Genomic DNA, 26,235 nt, shown 5'->3' with positions numbered 1-26,235 from the left:
TCGCGGATTTGTAGCAATGGCAGACTAACTCAAAAAATGAGGATTTTATGTTCCTTAATACCCCACAGGTATATTTGGTACTGTCAGACAGTGACCTGTCGTCCCCCCCCCCCCCCCCACCCCCCACCCCTTTCCGAAATAGCTCCTTTACAAACATACCGGTGGGTTCGACCACAAATAAATGCCAACATACATGAGGATGAAGTCACACTGTTCCTAGATATTGATGCAGAAAAGACAATGGTAACACAAGATTATGTACACCATGATGTTGCAGGGCATATATGACCCACCGTATGAATCACCCATCAAAACCTTGACAGCTGTACCAGGAAATAAATTACAATTTCATACAGAAGTGCCAACGGGGTGCAGGGAGACAAAATGAGGGTCAAAAGATATGAGGCATCACAATCTTAACATATATATATATCCAATATAATTCTAAGGCAGTGGCTTCAGGGTACTCAGCCAGACCAACTGACATTGCCATCACAACCTCAGATACAAATGAAAGCATCCACCCATCAGACGCTAAACTACTACAGACCAGTGATTCCTACACATAACAATATACAGCCCCTTTAGGTACGCAAACAAAATGTATGTAAGCAGGCTCAAAGTACAGACAGAGAAGATGGGAGATCCAGTGCAAAAAAAGAAGTGCCCCATTGTTAGAGACAGCATTACCAGGCATTAGTGTAACAATTAAAGAGCTAGGAGTACAATGTGATTGTACCCACATTTTCAAAAAGAGAGATTCTATGCCAACTGCTGGCAATAGGGAGAAAAAAAACGAATGGACAGCGAGAGTAATATGGAGCTCGGTCTTCTAGTTTACAACAAAGGATGACAAAATGCAGATTTAATGCAGAACTGCATTTCTACTCCTCCAATTATAATGTCAAAATCTTTACCAACTCAGGGTCCTTGCGACAAGCTAGGATGTTCCCATTCTCTGCAGTGCTCTGTTTGTTGGGACTCTTGAGCCTTGGGGAACTTTCCAAGGGAGGTGGAGGTGGCGGTGGTGGTGGGGCCACTTTCTCTTTACTCGGTGAGATCGTCTCCTCAAACCACTGGCCCAGGATGGGCTCACTGTCATCATCTGTAACAAAATGCATTAGACTTCATCACCAATTCCATTGGTCCCAAAGGCTTCACTTCTTTCATGGTGATTGCATGCGATTCAGTATGTAATGTTACCAACCACAACAGGGTTCAACACCAAATTTACCTTGTAGTGTCAGCAGAGAAGTACAAGTTACTTACCTTCGGTAACTATGTATCTTGGTAGAGATGATTCTAGCCGCAGATTCCTTCACGTAGAATTATCCCCAGGCGTGAGACTGGATGCGGAAAACTTTTTGCCACAGCATGCCTGCGCGCCAGAAGCGGGGTGACAACACGCAACTCTGCCCAGGCGCCGTCCGCGTACGTGACGTCATCGAGGTCTCGTAAGACCCCCCCCCCTCAGCCGCCTACGTCAGTTTTCTTCGGAGAGCTTTTCCGCACCACAACGCGGAGCCACCAGACAAAAAACTGTGGGAGCATGGGAACAGTGTGCGTAAGTAGAAAAAGAGAGTGGAGACAAACACCATAAGGAACAGTGCAACACCGCAGTGTCCAAAGGCTGGGGCAGAAGAAACAGAGCAGAGCCCTCAGCAGCCACCCTGCCAGTGCATAGACAGCCTTCCCCCTGAAACAAGGAACAGGGGTAAAAGCCATGATATAGGTAACAGGCCCACCACCCCCATCCAGAAGCAAGGAAGGGGAGCCAGCTTCAAGACAGACAGGAACACAAACCTCCAAGCCCCCCCAGCATAGAGGCAACCACCCCCCAAGGAACGGGGAGGAAGGGCGGGCCCTGAAGGAATCAGTGGCTAGAATCGTCTCTACCAGATACATCGTTACCGAAGGTAAGTAACTGGTACATCTGATAGAGGCTACTAGCCGTAGATTCCTTCACGTAGAATAGATACCCTAGCAGTACCCACGGGGAAGGAGAGTCTGCGAAAGGACCCAACCAGCCTGGACAGAACAGAAAGTCCCACAGGGGACCAGATCTGACGGCCAGAAGTGAAAACTTCATCCCCGCCAGGCAAGAGGTACCCCTACAAGGAGAACATAACCGACCACAGAGGGTGTAGGAGGAAGAAGAAGACCGAAGAGGCCCGTACCCTCACAGCAGTAGAAAAAAGGGCAAGGCTAGAGAGGCTGAAGCACCCCAATCCCTTATAAGGCAACAGAGCTTCCATCCAATGCCAAGAAGAAGAAGCCCAGAGGGCCCAAGGAAAGGAGGAAAGGAAGGCGAGCCCCCTCCAGATGGAAGGCAACAGGCCAGCCAAAACAGCGCCAACAGTCATGGGCTGCCAGAAGCAAGAAGAACAGACCGGGGCCCCAGTAAAACCAGGCAGTCTACGCCTGACAAGGGAGCACTCAGAATCACCCCTGCCCTCAGGATAGGGGCCATCAGGATAGGGGCAGGAAGGTAAGAAAATGCACGGCCACACCACTACAAGGGGCTGTGCACACTACCTCAAGAAGCAAAAGCAACATACAGAAACGCCATTGAGAACCGGCACCAGAAGGCGACCAGAGCTCCCTAGCAGAGAGCAATCTATATAAGAGCTACCAGTACCCCACATAGGGTACGTTAAGTCCCAAGACATGGGAACCCTCTTTGGAAGAACTTACTAAGCATAGGAAAAAACAAAAGGGCCACGGGGAAAAAACACCCCTGCAGAAGGCTTGACAAGCAGCCCAAGCAAAGCAGAAGGACTAATCTCAGGGCCAAGTCTGCACAACAACTCCAGCAAAACACACCCATAGGCAGCAAAAGGGCCGTCCAGCAGCCAACAATGCCAAAGTCCCTAAGGAGCACTCTATGGCCAGAAAACACACTTCACAGTCAGAATAAGCTGTGTAAGAAGGCCCAGAACCAGCCCAACTCGGGTCATGCGGAGCTGGAAGGTGACGGTGTATAAGTTGCTGAGGTACGGGATCCCCTGAGGCGGGACGGCTCCAGGCCCAGTCAGGGAAGAAAGGAGGGAACCCTCAAAGGGAAGTAAGATCTCCCTCCCACCAGAGCACTGGTGGAGAACATCCACGAGATGGTCCGCCGAAAAGTGAGCAAACCGGTCACCCATGCGCAGAATGCCCACAGCTGTGGACACCGCGTGAGCAAAGGCCGCACCCGCCTCTGTAGGGCCCCGCGGTGGAGAAAGCAGCTCCTCCGTGGGAGACCACTGCAAACTAAGACAGCCGTCCCCGAAGCCAAGCGGGATGGGCAAGGGTCAGGCCTGGAAGTCAGGAGGAACTGAAAAATGAGGGACCTGCCGCTCCTCCGGCGAACACCTCTCCCTCAGAAAGGACGGGGAGCCCCCCTTCGACGACGCCGGTGAAAAAGATACCACACGGCGACCAGTCTCCGGGGAGGACGACACCAAGAAACAGCCGGCCTCCGGAGAAGGAGCGTTCGAAGACTAATCAGCAGCACGACCCTCTGCGGAGCCGTAGAGTCCGCCACCTGAGGCAGGACGTCGACACCATCCAGAGTTGCCGGACAGGGTCCCTCCAAGTCACACCGCGCCGGGGACCAGAGTGGAGCCGGACTGGCCCCAGGGCGGCGCCGGAACGACGCCGACTCGACCTCCGCCGAGGCAACCGCCTGCGTGGAGGAACGAGAAGGGCCTAGAGAGTGACACGAAGCCCTCCGCCAGCCCAGGCCCATAATGTAGCGGAGGTCGCCCGGCAACCCATGGGGCAGCGCCAGGGATGATTCCACCTTCAACTCGCACTCCTACGAGGCAGCCGCCTATGGAGAGGGACGAGAGGGGCCCGGAGAGGGACGAGGGGTCCCCATCCAGCCCTGACCCGGAGCGGGATGAGGAGGGTCCACCGACCCCTGTGGCTCCGCACGGTCCAGCCGGTGCAGGCGCAGTAGCGGCGTCCCGTCAGCCTTAGACAGGACCACCTTGTCAAAGGACCGAGGGGGGCTAGGGGATGCGACCAGAGCCCCGGCGACCTCCCGCGACACCACAGGGACCCCCGCGGAAGTTAGCGGCGAGGCAGAGGTGCTGTGGTCTGAGGGAGGGACCACCGAGGGGCCGCACCCCAACAGTACCACATCCTCCAAGTCTGGATCCAAGCCAGTTGGCGCCAGGGCCGGAGCCGCCAGCGGCGCCACAGAAGGCCCAGCGCAAGGGATCTGCTGACGCCCCAGGAAGGGAAGGAGGAGGAGACGCCAGCGAGGCCTGCAAAGCCGCAGCGTATGTCTCCATCTGGACTGTTGACGCCCCAACACCGGGAAACGGTGGATAGGATGACACGCGGGCCGCGGAAAGCTCACGCCCCCGGCTGGCCAGAAACCAGCCCACGAGGACTAACTAAGACACTTACCCACCGGGGAGCAACGCTCACGTGACATCAGAGAAGACCGGGGACGACTACCACGGCCGTATCTGAAGCCGTCTGCCGAAGCGGATGGAGGGGAGGATGTCGACCTGGAGACTTTGGCTTCAACTGTTGGCATGCCTCACAGTCAGTGGTGCTGTGATCCTCCCCCAAACACCACGTACAAATGAGGTGAGGGTCTGTCGCCGACATAAGACACCTACACGACGTGCAAGTCATGAAGCCCGAAGGCATTCGCACACTGTTCCACCAAAAGAAGAGACAATGGGAAGAAAAAAGGACCCCAAACAGGCCCGGATCCTCGTTGCACGTGTAAAAGGTAAAAACTGACGTAGGCGCGCCAGGGTGGGTCTTATGTGACCTCGCTGACGTCACATACGTGGACGACACCTGGGCGGAGTTGCGTGGTGTCGCCCTGCCCCCGGCGTGCAGGGATGCTATGGCAAAAAGTTTTCTGCATCCAGTCTCACGCCTGGGGATAATTCTACGTGAAGGAATCTGCAGCTAGTAGTCTCCATCAGATCTCATTATTTAAGCCACATTAATTTCTCTAGCAGTCAAACAAGAATTACAGATTTAATCTGACCCAAGAGCTAGATAAGCATTGAATATACCTCATTAACTTCCTAAAATCAGGTGAATTAATATGAACTAGAAAAGTATAACATGTTGCTTACCTTTGGTGAAATGAAAAGAATATTTGTAGCGCACACTACTACCCGAAGGTGTCTAGGCACCTCCAAAGGTGTCTAGGTGCCAGAGTGGCGACACACTGTCCTTGCCCCCGCCGCTGAACTCCGACAGCAAATTTTCACTGTCCATTGAGCAGATTTCTAGACTTAAGTTCTCATTAATGGGTAGAGACCATTTCATAGAAGCTGGAAGATGGGCAGGTTGGTGAGGAATCTACAGTCCGATAAAGTCTCTACCAGAGAGCGCATTACCAAAAGTAAGCAACTTGTTCTTCTGATGGAGCCTTTTAACCACAGGTTCCTCACCTTTTGAATTGACAGCTGTAGGAAAGTGCTCCTTTTTGACCCAGTCACTCCTATTTTTTGCATGGTATTCATTGCAACTTTTACTGAAGTGCACTGGGTTTCTGCTAACCAGGTTCCCAATACCAGTTTTCTTTCCCAAAAACAAGTTAACTGTGCAATTATTACACAATTGGCAAGACCTTTAGCACCCTAGTAAATGGTACAGCTGGTACCTAGAGCATAGGTACTAAAGAGGGCACCTATGGGCTGCAGCTTGTACTGTGGAGCCTTAAGGGACCCACCACCAAACTTATGCAGACTGCCACTACAGGCTGCGTGAAATGGTGCAGTCAAAAGTGAAAACATGACATGGCACGCACTCTTTGTGCCATGTCCCCAGACAATGTATTGAATATATGCAAGTCACCTCTACAGCATACAGCATACAGCCCTAAGGCAGTGTGCATTACATTGCATCTGAGGATATTTCTGCTCGAGCAGATATGACCCAGTGCTGTGTAGTCCATTTACTAGATGGTGCAAGTGAACAGAGAAGCCATTTTGAATACATGTCCCTGACAGTGGTCAGCTTCACTGAAACCTATGGTGTTTAGTATCAAACACCTTTCCTTAATAAATCAATACTGATGCCAGTAGTTGATTATTAAGTCATGCAACCAGCGGGCACCTTAGAGGTGCCCTGTGAAAACCTACCAACCTCTAGTGTACTGGCTGACTGGTGTAGACCAGCCTGCTACCAGACACGTTTCAGACCCCCTGAAGGAAAACGCCCATGCTCTATGAAGTCAGAAACAATGCCTGCTCCGGCCAAAGGAGTTGTCACCTCCTCCGAGAAGGATGCCAAGTTATCAGCATATCAAGGCAGGATGCTTCAAAGGCCTCTACTGCCTTTTGATTTGCAACCCTAGCTTCCTCTAGACAAGAAACAGGCCAAAACTCTCCCCAGGGCCTCTTTGGCAAAAGGACAGGTGGGAAAATTAGCTAGTCAGGAGGCGTCTTAAGCATTAGACTGGTTACTAAGGCGGGCTACCTGAAGTGAACACAGAAAGTAGAATTTTACGATCTTGGTTTTTGGTGAAATTAGATACATTGGGTCAGGGTTATACCCACTCTGCACAGGAAGTGGTCATAAAGAGAGTGTAGGCATCCCAAAGGTAAGTAGCCCATTGGTTACTACCTTACCCTCCCCATAACACCCCGAAATTGAGTATTTAGGGAGCACCCCTGAGACTAGGAACTTCGATTTGATGGACACAAGAAGAGGAGAACAAAGAAGAGCAAAGTAAGTGAGAAACGAGGAACAGCTGCTGACTTAGGCACCAAACCCTGCCAGTATACACTTGTCCCGACAATCGCGACAAATCGACTCATCCTGCCACTGTGCCTCTGCCAAGAACCCTGGTGAGCTGCCAGCACCACTTCACACATTGCCAGAAATATCCATTGGAGTAGAGGAGCTACTCCCCTGCAGCTTGCAGGAACAAAATAGCATAGTCCAGTCCACCATTCTGCTGCCCTGGTTCCACCGATGCAGCAGCCGCCAAGGAAGAGGTCTCTGTGCTCCAGGAGGTCAGATCTTTCTCCCCACCAAGTGAGAAGACACCAGGACCAACCAAAGCAGAAAAGCACCAATGCCAAGGGTACCGGACCCCTTGCAGCAACCAAAGCCTGTGAGTTCAATCTGGACTCAAAGACTGAGCTGACGTCAAGGGACATCTGTAATGCAGAGATCCACTTTAAGAGTGGCCCAGATGTCCTGTTTTTGTCCCCTCAACCAGTGAAGACCAACTACCGTGAGTGCCCATGACGCACAAGCCCAGGCGACCTAACCACTCTGCATCAGGGTGCCCGAACCCAGCTTTTTGAGAACAGACTGTGATTCCCTGCTCCCAGGGCTGTCACAAACAGACACTACCCCTCCCCTCCACTACCCCCCCCCACTCCCCCCGTTTGGAGCTCCTGGACTTGTCACCAAGCTCCCTTCTGCAGCCTGTTTCTAGATGGGCCACCTTCCACCTCACATTTGGTGTAGCAGGGAAAGCTACTGACCCAACCAGCACCTCTGCTTTCGGACACTCTAGGTCAGGTAAAGAACAACTGCTGGTGGTTCTTTGAACCTTGGCCCCCTACCACCTGAAGACCTGAAAGGGACTCACGGAAACTTTTTGCAAGTAAGTGTATGCAGTGTAGGCTTTTTTTCCCCCATAGGAAAGCTTTGCCTTGTAAAGACACCTTTAGGTGAACATTTTACTTACCTGTAAAAACCAATATCTAAAAAAATATTTGATACTTAAGTACTTGGTGATGAAATTTATATAAAAATGTGTTGGGGAGGGTGGCAGGGGCAATGGCAAAGACGGCGAATGGGCAGTAGCAGACTATCGGAGCTCCTCCATCAGCCACATTATTTGCTGCTGTAATGGAACCGCCCAATTTCCCTTTCGCAGTCAGGTACACTTGAGAGGTCATCAGGACTGCCTGGTACAAGTAGTATATGTCTGTTTAGTAGTTTCTAACAGAAATATTGTGATATGTCTACAGTATATGTTGTTTATATGGTTGTATGTTTTGTATATAGTATATTTATTGTATTATGTTTGATATTCCAGCCTTGAAAAAGGCTAACCAAAGACTAAACACGTGTCAGGTAATCTTGTGCTTGGAATTGTAATACTTTTATAACATGAATAAAGACTGCTGAACATTATGAAGAATACAGTAGAATACCTTTATTTTTCAGGCTAAATCACTGTTAGATTACTTTATGCGTAGCGAAAGTGCGGACGTTTCCCAGTAAGGAAACACTACTACCTGTAAATTTATGTTATAAGTGAGTTCCAGCACTTCAGTTCCACTGCATGCGTGATCTGAATAAGGAGACTTATCAGAGGTATATTAGTCAATCAAGGTACAACGAAATATGGAGAGTTTTGAGAACAACAAGGACAAGGTATTTAATGATCTTTTTTTCAGATAAGGGGATCCAGACAAAGCAATTGACAACTAAAGAAGATAAACCACAAGGACTTAAACAATTATTAGTTAAACTTGAAAGACTACGCAAATTAGAACTATCTAGAAGGCAGGATTTGACCACTTAAAAAAAAAATAGAAATCAAACAAGTCCCTAGGGGACTGCGGGTCATCATCTTCCCTACCTTTGGAGATCTAGATCCAGAACGACTTAGTGAGTGGGAGAATCTAATATTAGGATCCTCCTGTGGCATGATGGACATACTTATCCGGCATGCGGAACGAAAAAGAGCAAAATTGCTTACTGGGATGGAACTACTAGAAGATGAGATAAAACAATTGAACTTGACTGAAGCCACAGATAAGAATTTTTAGATACTTACAGAAGTATTGAGCTCACATCAGACTTAAATCAGGGATAAGAAGATAAGAAAATTAAAGAGATGAAAACAACTATAAGAACGGCAGAGTATTTACATTTTCAAAAAAAGTTGAGGTCAACCCTAGAATGGGGGTAGCTGCTCTCAATGATAAAAAAATCAGACACTGCTATGTCAACTAGTGAGTCGGACTTGTCAAGCGGTTTGAGTGAAACGAGCGATATAAGAAGTGAGTCATCTTCCACTATGGGATTGACGGAGAACAATGCCACTGGTTCATTTTTGTATTAGAACTAGAAAGGTATCGAAAGGGAACGAAACCAGGGTTCAACAGAAAGAATATCGGAGGAAAAGAACAAGGAGGGGGGCAGAAAAAACAGACTTAGATCAGAACAAAAGAGTCACCAGATCGGTATCAAGCGTGCAGAGGAAAGAAGTGGGGCAGAGAGAATTATTCCTGAGGCAATCAATGATGCACCAATCCTTAATGTGGCTAATATATATGAAGATGTATCTATTGTCAATTTGTCACAAGTAGCGTTAACGGATACTGAAAAAACTGTGCTAAAGAAAGGTTTAAGTTTTTGTCCTTTATCAAAACCGGACGTTTAACAGATACACATTGATTTATACAAGTTTGTTCTCTGACAAATTAAAAATGTTTTTTGATGTCAACAAAAGAGTGTGTCCCATGCCTGTGTACACTGTTGAAAAGAGAGGGCAAACTATGAAGGACATACAGGATGTACAAATGTTGGCATTAGATGACAGTTTAAACAGGTTCATAGTATCAGCGAGATAATGCAGGATTTTGACATTGAAACCAACAGGCAGAAGGACAGTGGGCTGAGAATGAAATCTACATTCCTGCCTGTCTTACCGTCAGACAATCTGTAGACTGCTTTTACAGAGCAGTCACTGACAACGTGTATATGTTAGACAGATTGCATGGTGTATGCAGCAGACATATTGACAATCTCAACAAAGAGGAAAGATTGGCCCTACAAAAACTCTCCAACTACAAGAATGTGGTATTAAAGGAGGGAGACAAAGGGGCAACATTGTCCTGATGGACAATGTAGATTATACTGCTGAAATTGACAGTCAACTGACAGATAACAATTCATATACCCGTATTTCACACAACCCTACACAGGATGTTAATATACGGTTAGACGGAGCATTAAGATATTGGCACAGTGCAGGTCTCCTTTCTGATTCGGAACTCAAATATATGGTCAATCCAAATCCTATGACAGCATTTATGTATACACTAGCTAAGGTACATAAGAGCACTACAGCCCTCGGGTAGACCAATTATATCTCTACAACCTATTGTACGTAACCTTCCATCCTTTATTGAGGACACCAAGGACCTTTTAAATAAACTGGAGGACTTGGTTTGGTTGGAGGAATTTACTCTGGTAACCTTAGATGTATGCGCTCTATATATTAGCATCCCCATTGACAAAGGAATGGAAGCTCTCACGTATGTTCTATCGAAACGTGATGCAATTTATGTATGACAATACCCAAATGGTACTTGATTTAACACGTCTAACGTTGGATAATAACTTTTTTAAACAAAGATACATGGTACCAACAGCATTGAGGAATGGCTATGGGTTCTAAATTCTCACCTTCTTTTGCAAATATATATATATGGTTTTTTATTTAAGAAGAACACATATGGAAGCAATGTCCACCAGAGCCGACGTATCACACCATATATTGGTGTCGATTCATTGACGATATTTTTATGATATGGGGAGGTGATGATATAACAATGAGAGCATTCATGGAATACATCAATTTGAATTAATATAATTTGAGCTTTACCTCTATCAGCAAAAAAAGTCTTGATTTTCTCGATGTCACATTGTTCATTGAGAAAGGCAAACTGGAATGTAAACTATAAAGAAAGGAACCATCATGCAATTCTGTATTGCACGCTAGTAGTGCCCACCCTGCCTCACAGATACGTGCTATTCCATTTGGTGAAATGACTCGGCTGAGACGTAACTGTAGTACTGAGTGTTTTTCAACGGGAAATTGCGATTTTAAAGAAGCGATTTGTGGCCAGAGGCTCCGACCATTCCTTAATAGAGAAAGACCATACTAGAATTGACAGGACAACAAGAACTGGATTACTCAAACGCAATTGCAGAAAGAAAAGTTTAACTAATGGTGACAAGATTGTGTTCCTTACACAGTTTAACTCGCATAGCAACCAGGTTTTTAAAACCTTGAACAAACATTAGCAACTCCTAAAACTGGACTATGACTTGGATTCATATGTATCTAATAAACCCCAGATTGTGTACAAAAGAGGTAGGACCTTAAGAAACATACTTAGTCCCTCAGTCATAAGAAGTCCTTTGAATGCTGCCACGAATATGTGGTTACCAGAGAAACTAAAGGGGTTCTATAAGTGCACCATGTGTAGTGTATGTCAATTTGCAGAAGATAAAAAGAAGGTATTTTGTTATAATACAAAACAGACTTACATGATACAGCAGTTTATTAACTGCAATACCAAGTATACAGTCTACTGTATAGTGTGCCAATGTAATTTAATTTACGTTGGCAGCACAATAAGACCGCTCAAAGAGAGAGTACCCAGGGCCTGGGTACCTGATTGGCAGGAACCCAGGGCACACTCAGTCCAAGTACATCAGCAATTCAGCAAAAAGTGGGGGCATACCATGCAAGAAAGATGGCAATTTCTCACAAACAGTAACAAAGATATTACCAAATGCCCAATCCTGAAGGTGTAGAAGAATACACTTGCCGACCAATTCCCATCCAATAATGCAATCTGCCTGAAACTGGCAGGAGAGTATTTGGGACCCTTTTTAGGTCTAGCTAGCAAAGTGCATGCTCTCCTTTGCAAAGCATGGTGTATTAAGTACATGGGCTTCAAGCCGGCCCATTGCTGGTCAATGGTTATTCCACGTGCCTTTCTAAATTTCTTACTTTTGAATGGTAAATCGTGCCCTTGTGTCCCTACTTTTGGCCTGTCACTTCCTCCCATAGCAACTGGCCCTGTTACAGGGCTCATTTTACTTCTGTCTATTTCAGTTAGTTTTGCGCCCTATTTTTTCCGATTGCCTGACTCGTGCTCTGGAAATTCTGCAAAGGTGAGCAGCTGACCAGTGTTACTGCTTTCCCCTCTCACCCACCATTTCTCGGTGTGCTCTCCCCTTTGCACCTTAGCTTTCACTTATGATCTACAAACTCTGGTTCATTGAAGATGGCGTTGAGCAGTCAAAGTCAAAATGTTAGAAATCTGACTTTATTCGCTAGCTCCCATTAACCCAATCTTTTGCTTTTAGCATCAATTATGTTTCACTGGCTTGGAGGTCTGTTACTCTTTCTGTAAACAGGGCTGTAAATCTTGTTCTTTATCTGGTCACAAATGTGGCAGTTGTGTCTCTGCTGCCAGTGGTAATTCCCCTTTCTTAGTCCTTTAGGCAGTGCTGCAGCTTGGTCTGTTCCCAGTGGGAATTCCTCATTCTTAGCCCTCTATCTAGACCTGCTAGCTGCTTCTCTGGTCCCAATGGCAATGCCTCATTCATAGTCCTCTAGGCAGTGCTGCAGCTGTTTCTGTTCCCAGTGGTATTATCTCATTGTTGCAATGTCATCCCTTTGCCCTGGGCACCCCCATTTATTTCTGACTGGTACTGGTGGTACCTGACTGACTTACTCTGGGCTCTGCTTGCCCAGGGCCAGTGCTGGGTTGGCAACACACTTAGAATACAGTGAAAACACCTACATACACTAGGGTACCCCTAGGATTGGCATGGCCTTCCCTATAAGGCCCAAGTATATAATAGGGCATGGCAGTTTAGGCCAGCAGCTCTTTCTGCACTTGCATCTGTGCACTGCTGAGGCCCGATGTCAGGTTAAAAGCAGCTTTGTGTTGCAGGGCTGCTTTTAACGTGCAAATTGTGCCCAAACTTGACTTTGGCAATTAGGGCATTTAAAAACGAACAAACTACAATATCTTGGCATATTCTGTACCCCCAGGGTCTCCCATAGGTGTCCCAGTGGTGGGAAGTCAGCTATTTATAAGGAGGGCTCTTATAAAATAGGATTAATGCGCCTTGGTTTTAGTGAAATTGCACATTTCACTCCCCTTATTGTACTAAAGTACTTCCCAAAATCAACTTTTGTGCTAGGAGCACTGTGGAGTGAGGATCTGCAATATTTTTGCATATTCAGAACCCCTAAAGTCTACCCTAATTTTTCTAGTGACAAGGAGACCTGTAGATCTAGGCAGGGTCATTATTAAAGATGCTTTATAAGCCCAGTTCATTTTCCCCATTGCAGATCCCCAGCCACATAGGTTAACATGGCAAGAAGTTATTAACTAATAATTCCCGCCCGGAGATCCATAAATGTATATTTCAGTGACTTACAAGAATGGTATTGATAAAGCCAACAAGATGCTATTGTTGGATTTATCCGAAAATGTACAGACAAGAAGTTATGAGGCTTTCTTGTTTGTAAGCCAAAAATCAGCCTTCCAGGGCTCTGTCCCGATAAGTCAGAGTTAAGTGGATGAGCCAGGCTGCTTTGATGAGGTGATAAGTAGCCCTGGGGTGAAGGAGTCATTCTGGGAGGAGAGAGTTCTGCTACATAAGAATGCCAGGGAAAGGGGTTGTAAACAATCTTCAATAAAAGGAGGAGAAACCAGTTTCATTTACACCCCTACTGTTTGAACCCAGCCAGATGGCAGGCTTAAGGAAGGACTGTTCAGATGCCAGGGGGAGGGAGAAAATGGAGAGGAGCAATCCTGGAGGTTGGTTTAGACCTAGTGCCTCTCTGCTGGGACATATTGAATTTTGGCGAATTAGTGCTTTCTTGGAGACCATTGTGCCACACTTTGGAGGATATGGTCATGCTCTGGGGTGTCGTCCTGCACATCATTGGACAGGGGAGGTCCTACTACGTGACCCCAGAGAACACTGAATAGGTATCTGAGAGGGGTAGTGCCTCTCAGATCCGCTGATTGAAACCAAAGACGAAGGGTCCTGCTGGAAGTTTGATTTGCACCAAGGGTTTTGTCCAAGTGGATAGTGGGATTAAAGTCCCAAACTTTCCAGGATCATCTTGGAGCTTCTAGACCATTGGAGTACGTTTTGGACACTTTTGGACCCTCAAAGGAACTTCAGGAAGAAGGTCCAGAAGTTTGAAGACGTTTGGATTAACTTTGGAAAAAAGCTTCAGAAGTGGACGGACTACCTGGCCAGTCAAGCCGGCGACCCTCAACGGAGAGCTGACCTGCCCTCCAGGTTCGTTCTGGTGAAAAGCTCCGGAGGCCTGAGTTCTAGAGTTTGACCGGGAGTTGGCATAAAGCCAAGGCAACAAACCCTCACCGATTTCGGCCGGGTGAAGAGCACCAACGGCCCCTGGGAGAAAATGCTCTGCAAAAGTTCTCAAGTTTGAGCATAGATGAGGTGACCGGGACAAACCGCGAGAGTCAAGCCGCCCACCTTCAACCATGAGCAAGCCTGGATCTCTGGTTGATCCCGCTGAAAAGCTCCAGAGGTCTGACTTTCATAAGTTTGACCGGGAGCTCATCGCAAAGCAAGACGGTGAATCCTCATCAAATCCGGACTGACAGAGCTTCGAGGGACCCCAGAAAAAACAGCTCCAGAAAGTTTCTAAGTCTGAAGGTAAAAACTCTGACCGAAACCTACGGCGAGGGGTAGCCACGCAGGGCTTCCTCACTGTCAGCCTGAAACTTTGGCTTTGTCCCAGTCTAGCACGACCAGATGTCTCAACAGGCGCTATAGGTTTCTATGTGCTACATAGTGCTACATCTTTAAAAATTCATATCTCGAGAATGCCGCGGCGGACCTATTTGTGGAGGACTTGGTTAAAACCCATTTGGCGCCCTCTGGACTGAGCAACTTTTTCTCAGTGGAACGTGCCCACCGGGTACCGGGTGGCCCGCCGAAAACGGGAGCGACGCCGCGACCGATTGTGGCGCGCCTCCTCAACTTCAGGGACCGCGATGCGATCCTTCAAGCTTCCAGATCGCACGGGCCACTTCAATACCAGAATGCGGAGGTGCACTTTTACCCGGACTTCACCAGGCTGGTACAGCGCCAACGCTTGAGCTACGCGGGAGTGAAGAGGCGCCTCAGGGACTTGGGTCTCAAGTATTCAATGATGTTCCCCGCGAAACTCCGTGTTGAACATAAGGGACGTGCCCTTTTCTTTGACTATCCTGAAAATGTCAGTGAATGGTTGGACACGGTTTCGCCACATCGGGATGAACAGGATGATGACGTTGGGGGCGCCTCGGGCGGAGCGGAATGGCGAGACTGAGCAAGAAGCTGATGCTACCCCTGCCTCGAATGACTGCCGGAATTGTGATTCGTTAATTAACGGTCTCTCCTTCATTTACATGGTGGGTGGCGGGACGTTTTCATGGAGATTCCTTACTCCTCTGGGTCTTTCGTAGAGTAGTTAATGGGGCGACAGGCACACTGCTGGTTGGGGGGGCTTTTTAGTCTGATGCAGGGGTGCAGGGTGGGGGGTATGTTGGGGAGAGTTATCTTGTTTGTTGGTTTTTCCTTTCTTTCTTTTGTGTGGCAATGGGTCATTTGTGCTCCTGAACTGTATTTGATACGGGTGTCTTGTGGGACTGGGTGGGGCGGGCAGTGGGGGGATGGGGGGTAGAAAGTTACGAATTCTCAGTTGGAATGTTAACGGGTTGGGTGACCGAATTAAGAGAGGGGTGGTGATACAACTGATCAAACGTCACATGCCTGATGTTGTCCTCCTTCAAGAGACACACCTGGTGGGCAATGCTTGTAAAGCTTTGAATCGCAAAGGCTACAAAATGGTGGCACATTCGGGGTTCTCTTCCGGTTCCCGGGGGGCGGGTATCCTCGTGCGCGCGTCCCTTCCCCTAGAGATAGATGTCACCTTGATTGATGACAGGGGGCGCTACGCTGCCGTGGCTGGTAGATGGGAGGGGCGTTCCCTCACGTTGTTTTCTGTATACGTCCCCCCGGGGCTTCAATCCAGTACCTTTCAGGACCTTGGTGGTGCCATTTTGTCTATGCCGGCTGGCCGGTTGATAGTGGGGGGTGACTTTAACTCTGTTTGCTCTGGTCTGCTTGATCGCCAACCGCCCCGGGACCTACGTAACCCACAGATGTGGCTGTCCTCCTTTATCGAGTCTATGGACCTGGTAGATGGCTGGCGTCTTCTACATCCTACGCTCCGTCAATTTTCCTTTCTTTCGGGTGCACATGGGAGTCTTTCCCGCATCGATTATGTCCTCACATTGGCGTCGGACGCATTGGCAGTTTCCGAAGCCCGCTTCTTGGCGCGGGGCATTTCTGATCACTCCCCGTTATGGGTCTCTTTCGACTTTGGGGTGGTCTTGTCGGAGCGACCGGCCGCGGTCAATCCGTGGTATTTTCGTAACATCAAGACCCGCTCTCTCCTGGCCAAAGCCATTGATCTTTATTTCTCCGAAAACGTGGGCTCAGTTAGGTCGGCCGTTACGTTGTGGGAGGCCTTTAAGACGGTGCTCCGAGGTGAGGCCCAGGCGCTCATCGCTGAGGCCCGCCGGACTAGAGATTCTGACCTGCTGTTTGTTGAGCAGGAGGTCCTGTGTCTCGAGTCCCAGTTGGGGCCCGAGCCGGACCCCTCTGTCTTGCATACCCTCTCGCTGAAACAAGCGGAGTACCACGATTTGGCCGCGAATGCCGCACTCACTCTGGCCAAGGAACAGCAGGGCCGCGTGTATGATGTGGGCGATAAGGCTGGGAAGTTGCTGGCTTGGTTGGACAGGAGGGAGATGGCCAGTCGGGTGGTACCTGAACTCCTGGGAGACGACGGTGTGGTCCATACGGACCCGAGTGCCATCGTCGACTCATTCGCTGGTTATTTTCGGGGAGTCTATGAGTCTGCTTCGGACCTTTCGGAGGCGGATTCGTCGGCTTTCCTTTCGGAGATTGACCTTCCCTGCCTTTCTGAGGAAGAGAGAGCGGACTTGGATAGGGACATCACCGCTGACGAGATTGCTTTGGCGATCCGCTCCCTACGTACCGGAAAGGCCTCTGGGCCTAACGGCATACCGGTTGAACTGTATAAAATCCGCCCGGATGCGGTGTCTCCGCACTTGCGGAAAATGTTCCTGGAATCCTTTGAGAGGGGCTGTCTCCCCCTGGATCAGCGGCTGGCTACCATTGTGGTCATCCACAAGGAGGGTAAACCACGTGACGTCTGTCGATCGTACCGTCCCATCTCTCTCCTTAACGTGGAACCCAAGGTCCTCGCCAAGTTGCTCGCCAACCGGCTGATTGGTGTTATTGGCGACCTCGTACACCCTGACCAGTCGGGATTCATCCCCCATCGAAACACTGCTCTCAATTTACGTCGCCTCCACGGTGTTATGGCTAGAGCCCACACCCTCGAAGAGCCGGCTGTCCTCGCGTCCCTCGAAGCCACAATGGCTTTCGATTCTCTCGAGTGGCCATACCTCTGGGCAGTGCTGTCCAAACTTGGATTTGGGCCGATCTTTGTGAGCTGGGTGAAGCTACTGTATGCGGATCCGATGGCTAATGTCACGGTTAATGGCCGCCTGTCGACGCCATTCCCCCTACATCGGGGTACTAGACAGGGCTGCCCCCTGTCGCCCCTTTTGTTTGCCTTGGCCCTTGAACCGCTCGCAGCCCTACTGCGTGTACATCCTGACCTACGCGGCATTACGTGGGCCCCTGGCTTCGAAGACAGGGTATCCTTGTACGCTGATGATATCTTGCTTTATTTGACTTCCCCCTGCAGGTCCCTCATTGTGGCCTGTGATGTGATTAGACTTTTCGGACGGTACTCTGGTCTGATTATAAACTGGGCCAAATCGTCCTTATACGTCCTTAAAGGAGATACTCCACGACTTCCCAGAGGCTGCAACATTCAGATTGCCACACGCGGCTTCAAGTACTTGGGTATCTACATCTCTGGTAACCCCAAGTTGCGATACGACCACAACCTACTCCCTCCTCTCCAGCGTCTGCAGCGTGATGTAGACAGCTGGCGTAAGCTACCGCTCTCCCTCCTTCGCCGTGCCGCTCTGTTTAAGATGATGTCCCTGCCCAGGTTCTTGTACGCCCTGCAAAACGCCCAGGACCCTGTCCCGGCGCGCTACTTTCGGGACCTTGAAGGCCTCCTTCGGACCCTCCTCTGGGATGGTCGACCCCGCGTTGCCATCCACAAACTCACGCTCCCCTGGTACGATGGTGGCATTGCTCTCCCAGACGTGCGCCGCTACTATTGGTCTTCTCAATTTGCTGCCCTCAACCACGGGTTCTATGGCCCTGTGGGTAGTCCCGGTTATGCCATGGATAGATGGCTGATGGGCGATGGTAACTATTATCGGGCCCTATACTCGAAGTCTTTCGACCGGCGGTTGACGGGCCCTACTCGGACGGCGGTCCACACTTGGCGGGCGGTCACTAAGGCACAAGGTTGGCAAGGCAGACTCACTGGGTTCACTCCCCTCTTTGATTCGGACATCCTGGGTAGGCTATGGCACACCAAGGGGTTTGATAAGTGGGACCTCATCGGCATCAGCAGGGTTGAAGACATGCTCTCCAGAGGCTCAATTAAGACCTTCCCCCAGTTACAAACCGAATACCAGCTGGGCGCGACGGAATTTTTCCGTTACGCTCAACTGAGACATGCGCTGCTCTCGGCCTCGCCGCCGGACGGCGTCATTCCTGAGAGTTCTCCTCTGGAGGACAGGATACTGGATGGGCACATGCCGGACAGCGCGATCTCCCTTTCATATAAAAAATTGATTAACGTGCGCACAGATCTCCTTAGCTTGCGGGACCAGTGGGTGGCGGATGGCCTTGAACTTGATGATGAAGATTGGCAGAGCGCGGTTTCCTCCCCTAAGGAGGTTGCAATTTCCTCCCGTCTTCGCCTCGTGCAATTTAAGATCCTGCACCGGGTGTATATGACAGGGCCTCGATTAATGCGCATGGGATTCTCGCCTGACGGTCTCTGTCGTAGAGGCTGCGGAGCTCTCGCCACTTTCTTGCACATCCTTTGGGAATGCCCAGTGATAGCCTCCTACTGGAGGAGAGTGCACCGAGTCATGGGGGAGGTTACTGGCGTGGTTGCCCACGCGGAAGCTCGTAGATGCCTCCTGAACGTATGGGAGCCTTCCGACCACAGCGCTGCGCAGACTAGGTGGGTGACCCTTGGGAACATGGTGGCCAAGAGGGACATAGCTCAGAAGTGGGGTGCGTCCGCGGCCCCCCTGCTGGTACAGTGGAAAGCCAACATGGACTGGTGCATGTTCCGGGAGAAGACAGTCTATGTGGCAAGAGGGAGACCTCAAACCTGGAATAAAATTTGGGGGGCATGGAATGAGTACAGGGGAGACGTGTGCTTGCCGCCTGAATCAGTCAGCCTGCATTATAATGTGTCACCCTGACCTGTGACGCCAACTGAGCTCTGATGTACTGTATTCTCCTGGTTCTCCCCCCCCCTCCTCCTTCCCATTCTGGAATCTTATCCTTGATGTTCACTTCCCTGCCTTCCTCCCCTACCCATCCCTGACGCCCAGCTTCACATTGCCTCTATTGCCATTTTCGCGTCCTCGGGCGCCCTTTTGTTGAACTTTCATCTTAAATATAAAAAATAACCTTCGATGATTATGTCTAAATCGTTTGGCACTATTTCTCTCCTGTTGCCCCTGCTGCCTCGCCTCCGGGATGTCAGGCTGAATAGCTGTGTGCTCTGTTTTGAATAAAGGTTTTCAAAAATTTTAAAAAATAAATAAAAATTCATATCTCCAGGTCCTTAAATTGGATTTTGTTTTGGGTGTCATTTTAAAGATAAAAATATTCCATATTTTTATAAATTGGTGCTGTTACTGGACCACAAGCGAGTCATGAGTCTTTGGGAAAGGAACACCGCTCCTCACGTAGCAGACCCATAGCAGCTGCTCTGCAGGTCTATGACTCAAAGGCAGTCAGCACAGCTCTGTATGGTGCAGAGCTGTGGGGGTTTGATAAGATACCCGAGCTCAGTAAATCCAATCAAAATACTCAGGAACCTAGTAATGCTGCCCCAAAGCACCCTACTCACTCCTCTAATGGTCGATATGGGCAGGCGCTCTATCTGCGATAGAGCCAGGCGTCCCCCGCTGCTCTTTTGGGCATGCACTAGGACGACTCCGGAGCTTCTGCCCTATGCGGAAGCCCTATTAGAGGTCATGCGTCTAGACACATGCAATAAGGTAGGGTGGATCAGAAATGTAAAGAAACTGGTGTCAGATGTAGGGCTCCAGGCCCTATGGAAAAACCAAGATCCACTCCTGTATCGAAAAGAAGTTGTGAAGCAACATTGTTGGGAATGGGTTGAGCACAAAGAAGTTTCCAAACACAATCGGGGAAACGGACCATAGAATTTTATTTCCACAAAGAGGTCAAGCTACTGGAACCTTACCTAGACCTAATTCCGGCTCCCCAGGACAGGAAGCTATATACCCAATTCAGGATTGGTACCCTTCCTGTGGGCGAGGTAACACCTAAATGCTCCAAGCCAGAGCACCTGTCCAGGATGAAAGGCACCAGTGGAGTCCGATGCCCACGCATTGTTTGCATGTCCGGCATATGCGCAACCAAATGGCTAAAACCGATTTGCCAGCAATTGGACACACAGAACCATCGGGAAGCCTTGACATTTTAAAATCTCATCCTGGACCATTTTTTGCCTGTGGAGTGGCTAAGTTCTTAAGCCATATGTAAGGCATCATGAGGAAGGCATTAAACCATGGGTAAATATCAGGCTGAACTCCAGACCAAGATGTCTTATGGATTATTAGTCTCCCCACCCATGTAATCTAGGATCTTCTCAGACGCTACGCACAAGAACTTTATTGTAAATAACTACCTTGCAGTTTTCCCATGAGAGGGCCCAAGAGGGAAATAACATGACAGCAGGTTATGAAATGCAAATGCTACTTACCAGTATGCATCTGTTCTTGGCATGTAGGGCTGCTGACATTCATATCTGTGCATAGATCGCCGCCTAGTGTTGGGTCCGGATGATTGCACATGGTTGTCCTGGAAGAGTCTTCGAAGTATCACGAGATAGGTGGCTCCTCCCCTGGACTACAGTGCGCATGGGCATCGCCTCCATCCCCAGATTGTTTTTAGCCATTGGCAGAGATGGAGTGAAGTATGTGAGTGATGACCATGCTATGAGCATATATATATATATGAAGACTGCAGCTGCTACAGGCGCCGGGGAGGAGGATGGGCGATATGAATGTCAGCAGCCCTACATGCCAAGAACAGATGCATACTGGTAAGTAGCATTTGCAGTTCGAGGCATGTGGGCTGCTGAATTCATATCTCTGCATAGAATACATAGCAGTCCCTCCATTAGCGGCGGTCGCCCGTGCCAGCTGCAGCAGTCTGAAAAAGTGTCTTGAGAACAGCCTGACCAACAGCTGCCTGCTGTTTGGAGTGCACATCTACACAGTAATGTTTAGTGAAAGTATGTGTGGTAGACCATGTGGCCGCTCTACAAATATCTTCTAAGGGAATGTTACCTAGGAAAGCCATAGAGGCCCCCAACCTCCTGGTGGAGTGGGCTCTTGGTGGGATAGTGAGAGTGCGTTTAGCTTTAGCGTAACAGATTTGAATGCATTTCACAATCCACCTAGCGATCCCAGCTTTGGAGATAGCGTTTCCCTTGTGGTGTGAGGCAAAAGCAACGAAAAGCTGCTTGGTTTTGCGAAAATCTTTTGTCCTGTCCACATAGTACATCAAGGCTCTTTTAACGTCAAGGGTGTGGAGCATCCGCTCCGCCAGCGTCTCTGGGTTTTGGAAAAACACCGGCAACTCAATTGTCTGGTTCATATGGAATTGAGACACAACCTTGGGTAAGAATTTAGGGTTAGTGCGGAGCACAACCCTGTTAGCATGCACTTGGAAGAAAGGTTCTTGGATGGTGAGCGCCTGCAACTCGCTAACCCTCCGTAGCGATGTAATTGCTACTAAGAAAGCAACCTTCCAAGTCAGAAATTGAAGCTCACAAAAGTGCAGTGGCTCGAAGGGAGGACCCATCAGTCTTGTAAGAACCACATTGAGGTTCCATTCTGGAGCTGGTGGGGTCCTTGGCGGAATGACTCTCTTGAGTCCTTCCAGAAAAGCCCTGATAGCAGGGACCTTAAAAAGTGACAGGTGTTGTCTGTTCTGGAGGTATGCTGCCATAGCAGACAGGTGAATGCGGATGGAAGAGTACGCCAAATTGCATTGATACAGGTGGAACAGGTAACAAATGATGTTTTGAATTGAAGCATCTAGCGGGTCAATATTGTGGTTAACACAGTAAATGACAAACCTCTTCCATTTAGCCGCATAACAAGCTCTAGTAGTGGGCTTTCTTGCCTCCCGAATGATGTTCATGCAATCGGGAGGAAGATTGAGGTAGCCAAACTCTAGGACTTCAGGAGCCAGATCGCCAGGTTGAGCTGTTGCGGATCTGGGTGCTGAATGTCGCCATGGCTCTGCGTCAGAAGGCTGGGAGTGAGATGAAGCCTTTGATGCGGTACCACGGAGAGTTCCAGAAACGTGGTGTACCACGGTTGGCGAGCCCACGTTGGAGCAACCAGGATGAGAGTCATCGAGTGCTGCCTGAGCTTGCGTGCCACCAGCGGTATCAGAGGTGCTGGGGGAAAAGCGTACGCAAATCTGCCTGACCAGTTCATCCACATCGCATTGCCCTGTGATTGCGGGTGTGGGAACCTGGCGGCGAAGCTTTGGCATTTTGCGTTCTCCTTTGTGGCGAACAGGTCTATCTCTGGATGACCCCACCTTTGGAAGTACGGTTGGAGTACCGATGGATGTATCTCCCACTCGTGCATTTGATGACTGTGCCTGCTGAGCAGGTCCGCCATCTGGTTGTCCTTGCCCGGGAGATGCTCCGCCATGAGGAAGATGTTCCTCTGAATGGCCCACTTCCACATGCTCTGAGCCAGATGAGACAGCTGCGGAGAGTGTGTGCCTCCCTGCTTCTGAATGTAGTACATGGCTGTCATGTTGTCCGTCCGGATCAACACGACCTTGTTGCACAGATGTACTTTGAACGCCTTTAAGGCCATGAAGATTGCCATCAGTTCCAACACATTGATGTGCATCTTCCTTTGCTGTAGTGTCCATAGTCCCTGCACCGTGTAGTGGAGTACATGCGCTCCCCATCCCTGGAGAGAAGCATCCGTCGTCAGGATAATCTGTGGCACAGGCTCTTGGAATGGTCGGCCCTTGCAAAGGTTTTGTGGATTCCACCAATGCAGAGAGTTGTATGCCCGACCGCTCACCAACACTAGGTCTGTCAGTTGCCCATGAGCCTGAGTCCACTGACGTGCCAGGCACTCCTGAAGCGGACGCATATGTAGTCTCGCGTGCGGGACAATGGAGATGCAGGAGGCCATCATGCCTATCAACTGCATGAACACCTTCGCTGGAAGCGAGTGTTGAGGTCTGAATCGTTGGATCAGCGTTTGGATACTGGCGATTCTCACTGAAGTTGGCTGCGCAGTGGCCACCAGAGTGTTTATTGTCGCGCCCAGATACTGTCGTACATGGGCGGGCTGGAGATGGGATTTCGGGTAGTTCAGAGAGAATCCCAGATCGTGCAGGAGATGAATAGTGCGGGACACGTGGTCAGCGCACTGTTCTGTTTTTGCTTGAATGAGCCAGTCGTCCAGGTAAGGGTAGACGTGGACGTTCTGGCGTCGCAGATGCGCCGCCACAGTCGCCAGGCACTTCGTAAAGACCCTTGGCCCTGTGGTGACCCCGAACGGCAGAACCCTGAACTGGTAGTGCTGGTCTTGGAACGTGAATCTGAGATACTTCCTGTGGGAAGGATGCAGGGGGATATGAAAGTATGCGTCTTTTAGATCCAACGTAGCCAGGAAGTCCCCCTGTTGAAGCAGAGGGAGTACCTGCTGCAACGTGAGCATATGGAAATGCTCCGAGAGAATGTACCAGTTGAGGGGCCTGAGGTCCAGGATGGGCCGCAGGGAACCGTCTTTTTTGGGGATTAGAAAGTACAGAGAGTAAACCCCTGTACCCCTTTCCTGCAGTGGGACGAGCTCTATTGCCCCTTTTTGCAGCATGACCTGAACTTCCTGCTGCAACAAGAGCAAGTGCTCGCCGGACATAGGACGGCTTCTTGGGGGTATGTTCGGTGGAGTGGAGGTAAGTTCCAGACAGTAACCGTACTGGATAAGAGACTTGACCCACCTGTCCGTGGTGATGGATTTCCACGCGGGCAGGAACTGCTGGAGTCTCCCCCCGACCGGTGTTGTGTGGTCGGAGGGCAGTGACAAGGCATCACTGCTTGTTGGCGGCGGTGGACCTGGAGCTGTTGTTTCCACGTCCCCTGCCTTTGATGTTGTTGCCTCTGTAGCCACCTCTACCCTTGTTGGTGTATGAGGTTTGGGAATTGCCCTTGTAGTACTGGGTGGATTGCGATGCCTGACCCCTTGAGGTGCCTCTGGTATTGGAGCGGCGAAAGGAACCGCCCCGAAACTGCTGAGACTGGAGGGCCCCCATAGACTTAGCAGTGTCTGTATCTTTTTTCATTTTCTCAAGCGTCGCATCCACCTCAGGGCCAAACAAATGGTCAGGATTAACCGTCTGGTTCAGGATGGTCGTTTGTATATCAGGTTTAAACCCTGAAATCCTAAGCCATGCATGTCTTCTGAGCAACACACTAGTGTTGATTGCCCTGGAGGCTGTATCAGCCACATCTAGCGCACATTTGATGGAAGCGTTTGTGATGAGCTTGCCCTCTTGAATTAACATTTCCCCTGCCTCCTTGTACTGGTCAGGCAAGTGCTGCAGCAGTGCTTCTAGGGTGTCATAATGAGCCCTATCGTAGCGTGCAAGTAGGGCCTGCGTGTTTGAGATGCGCCAAATGTTAGCTGCTTGTGCAGCAATCCGTTTCCCTGAGGCCTCAAATATTTTCGACTCTTTGTCTGGGGGAGGAGCTTCACCAGTCGTCTGTGAGTTCGCCCTCTTGCGAGCGTTGGACACAACCAAAGAGTCCAGTGGCAAGTGTCCCTTGATATATGTTGGATCCGAGGGCGCTGCCTTATATTTTTTATCAATGCGTGGATTGATGACACGCGCCCGAGTGGGCTCCTTGAAGACCTCCTGCGCGTGCTTGAGCACTCCCTTGAGCATTGGCAAAGTTTTGATTGACTTTTCGGCCACAGAGAAAGTGTCAAATAAAAAGTCCACATCCACAGGATCGGAGTGCAGCTCGACATCGTGATTAGCCGCAGCTCTCTCGATCAACTCGTTGAAGGCAGCAGAGTCCTCCGTTGGCGAAGTCTTCGCCGCAAAGAGTTGCGGTTCCTGACCTGACTGCGGGTCCTCAGGGTCGCCTCCGGCAGACCAAGGTTCATGTTCCTCCTCCGGATCCGAGTACGCCGGATAGTTGTACTCGACCTCCTCCTCGTCGCCATCCCCCGCGTTGGAGTGAGTCGGGGAACGCGGCAGGTCACTCGGAGACGCCGGCGCCAAAGGTGCTAAAGTACTCGCAGAGTCCTTCTTGTTCTTGAGAGGAATGCGAAAGTGTTCCAACACCGGCTCCGTGGTGATTTTTCTTTTGAGGAGGGACAGTTTCCCGGTATTGGCGTCAATGATGACTTCACGACGTTCTTCCTCCGCGAGTGGCTGGAGCCGAGGTTTAGCCACCACCGGAGACGCTTTGGGCGTCGACACCTCCTTCGAGGGCACCCCAGCTACCTGCTTTGAAGCGAAGGCCTTCGGCGTCGACTTCGGCGGCAGGGTGAAGCGGATAGGCGCTTGTGCCTTCGACGGCTTCTGCGCGGGCTTCGACACCCCAGCTTCAGGGTCGGGAAGCTCTGCGACCTTCCGAATCCGCTGCAGGGACTCTTCGACTTTCTTCGAAGGGGCTGGAGAGGGAGTGACCGCCTCTCGTGATTTCCCTGACTTGGGAGTGGAGTCGGCGAGAGGCACCGTCTTCGGAGTCGATGCGTTACCGTCCTTGGCTCCGACGGCCGGAGCCGGGGAAGCCAGAGCTTTGGGATCGCCTTGACGCTTCTTCGAAGCCTTCTTCGGGTCATCGACCGCGACCATCTTCGGCGCCGACGCAGCCGCGTCGGACGACTTCGCCTTCGGCACCGACCCTGAGGCCTTTGGGTCGGCCATCTTGGCGGGACTGTCCATGTCGGCCATTTTGAATTTCTTTGATTTTGACGCCTCCAGAGCCTTCAGCACTGCTTTCACTTTCGGTTTCGAAACCGGAGGTGTGGAACCCGAAGGCTTCACTTTCGTTTTTGGAACTGTGAGTGGCACCTCTAAAATGTCCGTGGCCGGGCCCGTAGGCGGGGCTGCTGGACTAATAACATGGTCTTGGGTAAGGCCCGCAGGCGATCCCTCGACCTG

General features: G+C 50.0%; 1 protein-coding gene across 1 annotated transcript in view; it reads right to left on the bottom strand.

Annotated features, from left to right (window-relative positions):
* LOC147710842 (E3 ubiquitin-protein ligase UBR4-like) overlaps positions 1-26,235 on the bottom strand; it is a 288,585-nt gene that overhangs the window by 86,092 nt on the left and 176,258 nt on the right. Inside the window, exon 15 of the mRNA XM_086921578.1 lies at positions 918-1,105. Coding sequence (XP_086777704.1) covers positions 918-1,105 — 188 coding nt within the window. The remainder of the gene's footprint in view (positions 1-917; positions 1,106-26,235) is intronic.

The sequence above is a fragment of the Lissotriton vulgaris genome, chromosome 5, assembly GCF_964263255.1.
Source record: "Lissotriton vulgaris chromosome 5, aLisVul1.2, whole genome shotgun sequence".
NCBI lineage: Eukaryota > Metazoa > Chordata > Amphibia > Caudata > Salamandridae > Lissotriton > Lissotriton vulgaris.
This window is presented reverse-complemented; position numbering and strand designations above follow the sequence as displayed.